The sequence below is a fragment of the Parasteatoda tepidariorum genome, chromosome 2 (assembly GCF_043381705.1).
Source record: "Parasteatoda tepidariorum isolate YZ-2023 chromosome 2, CAS_Ptep_4.0, whole genome shotgun sequence".
NCBI classification, from domain to species: domain Eukaryota; kingdom Metazoa; phylum Arthropoda; class Arachnida; order Araneae; family Theridiidae; genus Parasteatoda; species Parasteatoda tepidariorum.
The window spans coordinates 82,039,793-82,048,214 of record NC_092205.1 but is presented as its reverse complement, the minus strand read 5'-3'; the positions used below and the strand labels follow the sequence as shown (position 1 = coordinate 82,048,214).

The 8,422-nt window shown below is 34.1% G+C and overlaps 1 protein-coding gene across 2 annotated transcripts in view; it reads right to left on the bottom strand.

Moving 5' to 3' along the window:
• The window catches only part of LOC107449664 (blastula protease 10), a 124,262-nt gene that overhangs the window by 99,398 nt on the left and 16,442 nt on the right, over positions 1-8,422 (bottom strand). For both annotated transcript variants that reach the window (XM_043056261.2, XM_071177817.1), the window contains exons 9-13: positions 5,886-6,080; positions 4,169-4,304; positions 3,877-4,020; positions 3,699-3,802; positions 875-1,017 (exon numbers count right to left, since the gene is read on the bottom strand). In XM_043056261.2, coding sequence (XP_042912195.1) covers positions 875-1,017; positions 3,699-3,802; positions 3,877-4,020; positions 4,169-4,304; positions 5,886-6,080 — 722 coding nt within the window. The remainder of the gene's footprint in view (positions 1-874; positions 1,018-3,698; positions 3,803-3,876; positions 4,021-4,168; positions 4,305-5,885; positions 6,081-8,422) is intronic.

Genomic DNA, 8,422 nt, shown 5'->3' with positions numbered 1-8,422 from the left:
ACGTGGAGGTCGCCATGCTGCATTTCTAATCGGGGAGTTTTAATTTTGGCAGTTCCCCTTACCTACTGCCAATAGAAGTTTCAATTAAATTTTTTCCAAAAATCATTTTTTTCTGAAAAGCTCTAAGAAATTAACACTAAGCATTTAGAATTTCTTTGAAAACACAATTATAGATTTGGCATCTTGGAGCAATTACTGAAAGGCTGTCAAATGACTTAACTCCTGACAGGCCAACATGAAGTTGTCCATGACTAAAAACTTGTGACTTATTTATAGACTTTCTCAAAAGTCTGACCTTGTGACTTATTTATAGTCATGGAGAAGGCCAGCCTAATTAATTCCTAATTGAGTTTAAATTAAATATTATCATGTTTTTAGGGCATGAATCTGAATTGAACAACCTGATAATGCTCACTCTGGTTATTGTTTCCGTTTTTAAAAGCGCTATATGTTGAGCCACCTCATGTGACATTTGCCATGTGACATTTTTAGCAGCAATCATTGGTCGATTTTCTAACGTTGCCATTCGGGGAGTTGTAATGAGGCTTTTTTTTGGTGCCGTGTAAGAGAAATATATATATAGATAGTGAAATAAATCGCTATTTTTGTTAAAAGGTAGTAGTTTTAAAAGTATCTTTTACCTATTTTTTTAATAATAAATATTAATTAATTATTTCTGCAAAGCAAGTTAGGATAAAGGTTTCAAATTAGCTGTTGTATGTACCAATAATAAATTGGAAAAAAAAGTTTATTTTCGAAAAACGACACTAATTTTAAATGGTCATATTTAAAATTAATCGTTTAATTTCTAAAATATCTAAATTTTTTTAAAAAAAAGGAATAAAAATGTAGATAGAGTGATTGAATTACTTACAATGTTCCAGTATAATAATCAGTATTTCTTATTTCAACTCTTTCGTTAACGCAACGCCCATAAAACGAACTAGATTCTTGTTGCAATCTCTCCCTGAAGCTGAATTCTTCAAACTCTACTTCGACTTCTTTCCGTCTCGGTGCCTAAAATAAAATGTGAAATTTATATTTACTTAAAGTTGCTTTTTTTATTTTTATTTACTTATTTTTTTACATTCATTTTTTAGTTCCCTTTGTTGTCAAAATATATTTCCAACGTTAATGTGTGTTATTTATTTCTGAAAATTCTAGCAGAAAATGAATTAAAACAATATGCGCATGAGAGGCCACTGTCTACGGCAGGGATGGGTAAACTTTTTTGGTCGGGGGCCAAAAATTGAGAAAAAAATTGCTTGGTGAGCCAAGTAAAAACTTCAAAATTTAAATTTAAAAAAAAGCGATATTTAAGTTTTAATTCAAATATTTAGTGAGATGAATGAAATTTCGATTTCATTTTAAAAAGTTCCTTATATGAGGTTCAAAGTGAGATGTGCTTACTTTAAGAAACGGGGCTAAATGCTTGTCTGTTAGTCTACTTCTAAAATGATTCTTCAAAATGTTTTAATGACGATTGTTTAAATGATTTTTTAAAATGTTTAGTTGAAAGCTCTTGTTCACATATATATAAGATTAAGCAAACACAGCACTGATTTTCTGGGCATGAAATATTAAGATTTTGGATACTAGCTTTTGGTAATGATTTGTAAAACTCAAACATTGGCATAGTTAGAAACAACTGCATCACATGATTGCTAGATTGTCCTCTCGGTGGAGCTTAAAATGCGCAGTCTGCCACATGTGAAGCATAATTCACCTATATTAGATTCCATAAATTTGCTCCTCGAGAAAGACAAACGCTAGTTGGAGCCAATCTACAGCTATTCTATAAAGAACTTCAATATTTTACCAATTGAAGCTCTCTGTGCTATTTCCATCAATTTATGTTTTGTAGAACAAAAATAGAGAAAGTAAAAAGGTCATCAGTACTTTGTTAAAAAAAAGAAAGAACATAAATAGCTTCAAACAAAGTCGACAAGAAAATAGATGCATATTTTTTTATATTTGCCCTTGATCGGCAAGTTAAAATTCCATCCGTGGGCCGAATAAAACCTTCCGGTGGGCCACAGTTGGCTCGCGGGCCGTAGTTTGCCCATCCCTGGTCTACGGGCTGACAATCCAAATTGCTGTGAAAACCTAACAAATCGCTACTGAGGAAAGTGAAGTAACGAAAAAAGAATCAAAACAAGTTTGATTGCCAGAGAAAATAGAAATGGTTTTTAAAGGGGTTATGAAAAATTTATAAGGTCGTGGGAAGCATACAAAGTAATCATGGTACAAATAAAGGGATTTGTTTAAATAAAGGTTCGCATGAGGTCGAGAAGGGAGGCTGACACTGGGGAGCTGTGAATAGTGTATTAGTTCATTTAATAATTTTTCATCTAGTTTATTTGAAGTTATAAACACACAATTTATGAATTCATTTATTTTTGAGTTCTGAAGTTCAAGTTTACGTCTGATTTCTTATTTAAAATTTTTGAGATCCTATTACCTTCCTACCAAAAAGAAATGGTCTTAAAAATCAGATTAATTTTCGTTAATAAGCTAAATGAATTTCTGTATATGAATCAATCTCTATCTCTACACGATTTGAACTTAACATTACTAGAAAAAACTGTTCCTACAAAGGCTTGAAAACATTTCCAGGTTTCACCAGGTAATCAAACTAATTTTAATGTTTTTCATCTCCCCTTCCTTTCTAGCAATTGGATAGATTTGGTTAGCGTTTTTATTTTTATTTTCCATAGTTTAAATATTAATTTGCGATTCCTATTGTATATTCTTTTTTGAGTACATTTTTAAAAATATTTTAAACATATATATTTAAGACACGACGATTGCGAAATACCTGTATAAAATAACTTAATGTGCGAGCTTGGATTTCATACTATGAAAATTTCATTTGTTTCGAAAAATATAAAGGTGATAAAAGTTGACATGTTTCGGGCTCTCAAAAGTAAGCAGAGAATGAGAAAATGAATTTATGAGAAAAATATAAAGTGTGAAAAACAAAGTCATTTTTTTTTCTGTGGCTTTTTTTTTCGTTTCGCTGTTACAAACTTCTATTGTTTTCCTCATTCAGGTCTGGTAAGTCATGACAACGGGTGCCTGTTTTTGAGAGCTCTGAGCATGTCGAATATTGAAGCAAATTAAGTTTTCATATTGTCAAGTATATCTTTCCCTTTAGTTTCTTGGAATTATGCATTTAAGATGGAGGAAAAAAAAATGAACAAAAGTGCCATTTGAATTTTCGTCCAAACAGTAACCGAACGAATTAGTTGTCACGAATGCTGCTAGTGTTGCCAATGAGCTTGGAATGGGTGACTATCTGATATAAAAAAAAACTTCGGTCGCTCCAAAAATATACAATTAGGAAATAACAGTTGGCCTGCTTCAGGCGTTCAAAAAATAGGCGCCCATTTTCAAAACTTGTGAGATATGAATGATAAGAAAAAGTACGTATATAGAATATAGAGCGTAAAGTTGCCAACGAAAAAGGGAAAAATAAAAGTGAGAAACAAAACTAGAAAAATCACCATTGCCGAGAGAAAAAAAAAGAGAAAAACTGAACAAGAAGAGCAACAGCGGCTGGCAGGAGCAAATCAGGGAAAATTCATTACCACGCGCTATGGAGAGGTTGTGAGACACTAATATCGTTAACAAGGGAATCAGCATTCATATGAATAAAACAAGATTCCAGGACATCAAGATGAGCTGGTGTGACTTACTGTTATAATCCAACTGCAACTCATTTCAGGTTCTTTTCTTTCGGGAAAACCAGGAGTTTCAATTATTGTTTCATCTGTTATATTTCCTCCACAGGGTGGATCCTCTACAAAAATGATAGACATTAATTTATTTCATATGGGATAGTTAAAGAGTTTTGAAAAAAAAAAAAGAACTCACCATAGTATGGTTTTACAATGTATTCACATAGTTCCCCTGACGTGTGAGGAGGACAGACACAGGGACATGGTCCACCCTCACCTTCTCTGTATGGACCAAGATAACCACCATTTTCACATCTTTGTCCCCGATTCGGGCATTTTGCTACAAACACATCAATCGGTATCTTCATCAAACTTATATTTTAAAACTAAATTAATACAACTTTTTTTTTTAGAAGTTCAAACCAAGAAATATAACACCAGGCTATAGATTAATGCAACAAATAAAAAATACTTCTTCAGATACTCACAATCGCATCTGTACATCGAATTGATAATTTTGGCATCTCTAAAGCTTACGTCATTTCTTTTCATGCCAACTAATCTTTGATAATGAGGATTGCGACTGACGACTGTGTTTCTTTCGAACATGCGGCTGCTGAAAGCCTGTGAATTAAAAATTGTGTAAAGATTACATGTATACATTAGTAGTTTACATGAGATTACATATATATTATAGATTGTACATTATACATATAGCTGTTCCGCGATTACCTCCCTCAATTCATATTTTAAAAAATATTATCAAAGAGGAAATGTAAAAAGTATACATATTAAAGGTTGAAGATCAATATTTATACTAAAAAAATAAAATAAAAACCATACCGAAATCTAATGAAGCACTGCTGGGGAAAGTGAGACTGAGAACGTCGAAATCTGTTTGATTGCTGATGGGGACATGGAAGTTAATAATTATAAAGACCTCCGATTATCATCGAGAAACTAAACTGCTAACGTTATTCATCGCCATTTTCAGATTTGTAAAGATACTTGTTACGTCAAGCGCTCAGGTATCATAATTTTGATCTAGTTGCAGTTGTATGTCATTTTGATTTATGTTGCTAAGTTAACTTTCAAAAAATTCTATGGCTGGCAACAGCATTTTTATTTTTTAAGTAGTTTATTTTTACTTCTTTCGGAATTCGTTCTTTTTTCGAGAAATGTTTTATAACCTAACAGAGTTCTTTGCCGATTGTTCCCTCTATATGTGAAGAAAATAAAGTAAATATTTAAGTGCTGTGAAAAGAATCTTATTTAGTTGAACAAAGTACTTCAATACTGACGGCATTTTTGCTTTTTACCCGTTTAAATATTAATTCCAAACCCAAAATAAATAAACTTATTTATTCTTTTTCGAAGTTATACTTCTTATGCGACTTCCAACAAGGTTGCGTTAAACGTTTAACGCTACATTTTTGTTGGCCGGGAAATCACGTGGTAGGATCCAATTTTCCCTCATTCATTTCATATTGTTTTGGTTCTCACTAGCATAAAAATAATTAAAGTATTGTTTTTCTATAAATATTTTTTTAGTTTGTTTTGATACACATATAATTTAATAGGGTAGTATTTTTTGTTTTCAAATTTAGTGGATAACAATTGTAAAAAATGAGTGAAAACAATCCCACGGACAATGCGACGGATTTAAGGTTATGTCAAGGTGCGTCTCTAGTGAATATCAATTGATTGTTTGGTTTTCTCTTCTGAAATTACATTATGACGCATTCACATATACAAATACATTTAAATATTAATGCAAATACATTTTCCAGAGACGACGAGGTAACCACAAGCACTTCCACTTTTTCAAGAGGTCCACGAGGGGAAAATGCACAATATTACCGTGATTACAGAGCACGGAAGCGAGTGGAGCAGGAAAAAGAGTCGTTGAATAGAACTAGTGATCCTTCTACGACTGCTGATTCTTCTACTATTATCGTCGCAGGTTGCGAAGTTTAACTTCTTCCGCGCGGAGGGACTCCACGCATTATGTTTTTTTTTTTTTTTTTTTTAATTTTTTTTTTNTTTTTTTTTTTTTTTTTTTTTTTTTTTTTTGACAAGGATTTGAAATTCGTATATTAAGGATAGTCATTACAGAACTCCCTGTATAAAAATAGTTGAAAAACAGATAATGAATAACGTTGGTGTTGAGAATGAACGACCATATATTAACATAGAATTCCTTACCTGAGCATGGTAATGCATGATTGATGTTAAATCATATTCCACGCCATGAGGATTGTCCAGACCACGCCAAAACTGAGGGCGACCTCCTAATGCTATATTTCGCCATAATACTCGAACATGGCGATCTCTGTCCAGTCTTGACTGCTCATGATTGAGTCCTAGTGCATGTCCGACTTCATGCACAACGACATATCTCTATAATAAGAAAAACAAGTTCAAGTCAATTTAGTTTAAACTTGCTCAAAAATGACATTTTAAGCATTGGCATTACAACTTTGAAATTAAATTGTTCGGAATTAAATTTCTATTTAATTGTTTAACCGTCAAACTAATATTTTATACAAGTATGAACAGAAAGATGATGCCGGCCAGGTGGCCGAGCGGCTAGCGCGCCTGACTGCGAAGCCATTGGCTGCGGGTTCAAATCCCGCTCTGGGCATGGATATTTCTCTCTACGTGTTGTCCACTGTTGTGTGTGATGCGTGAATGTGGCCCACCCTATAAACGGGTTTGTGGCAGAGTGGCGTGGGTAATGTTGCTCGCCTCCGTGACTTTGGTTCACAGGTGCCCACTGGGTTGTTGTTGTTGTTGCTCATTTACGTCGCACTAGAGCTGCACAATGGGCTATTGGTGACGGTCTGGGAAACATCCTTGAGGATGATCCTTGGACATGCCATCACAATTTTGATCCTCTGCGGAGGGGATGGCACCCCCGCTTCGGTAGCCCGACAACCTGCACGCGAAGTCGAGCACTTTACGGTAGAACAGTATAACGAGGACCAATACCGCACATCCTCGGTCCCTACGCTGGCTGATCCAAGTGGTCACCCACCCGCACACTGACCGCAGCCAGTGATGCTTGACTTCGGTGATCTGCTGGGAACCGTGTCTTAACGATCAGTCCACTGCGGGACGGTGCCCACTGGGTAACGTGAGATGAGTAACAATTCCGGCATCTTCTAAGGCGAAGAATAATGTTCAGTGCCTGCCATTTGAAAAAAAAAAAAAAACAGAAATATGATATAATCAAAACTAATGTAGTTCTGATATTTCTCTTACTTCCAACTACTTCTTTCTTACTCTAGCATTTGTTAAATTTCTCACAAGTAAGTGATTTTGAAAAGACTCATAATGATCATTTAAGGGGTGCTTTTTGTGAAAGAAACATCATGGTAAACAGGTTAACCACCATGCTCACCAGATCGGTTACTAAGCCGAAAGACACATTGGCTATTATGCCAAGAGACGCTCTAAAGGAAACCGAATTTTAAAGAACTGAGATGCAGTGGAAACATTGCATTGCCATTTTGGACTTTAATTGGAAAAACTAAGAATAAAAATACATTGTTTAAAAATTTTACGAATATTATGCTTTGAAATAAAAGCATGACTCTCATATACTAGTTAATACAACATATTTGACACATTGCACTAGCTGTAGCCGACGAAGTCATGTATGTAGTCAAGTAGTCATAATCATGTTTGAGTCGAGATATTCCATTCGAGTACTTCCATAAGATTTGCAAATTTGAAATTGTACTGATATATTACATGAGACTGTTTTTGTTTTCATATTATTAACGTTTAAGTAAATAAAATGTACAATATTACATTTTTTTTTCTTTTAGAAGTTAAGGTTGGGTATTATTTCCTGCACTGCGGATTTGTAGCATCACTTTTTTTTTGAAAAAAAAAAAATACTTTGCTAAATTAACATTTTGAACTTATTAAAATAATTGAAATGCAAATGATAAATATTTTTGATTTAAACTTGTTGTTAAGGTTCAATTTATTAGTAACACCCTTTCATGGTGTTACATTTTGAATAAAAACAAAATTTGATCTTTTGAAGTAATTATAAAATAGTTTTTTAAATAATTTTTCATTTAGTAGAATGGAATATTACTACACATATTCTATTGCATTATTACATAACAAATGTATGCTTCAAATACAATAGCATTTAAAGCATACATTTCTGATGGTCTGCACCAACAATAGGGCAAAATCGGTAGCCTCTGTCCCCAAGGCGACTAAATATGAAAAGTGACGATCGAAAATTGTTTTGTAAGCCGCCATGTGCTCCAACACATTTGCTTTCAACTTCTCGTATAATTTATTTCAGGGAAAAGCTGTAATTACAGTTAATTTTATGCTGATGTAATATTTCTGAGGGACTGAGTTTGGTTACTAATGGCTTCATTCGAATTGGAGCAAATTTTTTTAAAATTTATTTCTGATAATATTTAAGAATAATTTAATTAATATACACAGTCCAGTCACATTAATGTGACCACCTGTCAAAATCCAGAATAACCACCTTTGGCAGAGCGAACCGCTACGACACGTGCAGGAAGAGAGTCAGTTAGGTTTCTGAAAGTGTTCACTGGGATGTTGAGCCATGCCGACTCCAGTGCCATGGCCAGCTGCGCTAGATTACGCGGTTGAGGATCCATGGCGCGAACAACCCGATTGAGGTGGTTCCACAGATTCTCGATTGGGTTTAAATCCGGTGAGTTTGCTGGCCAGGGGAGTAC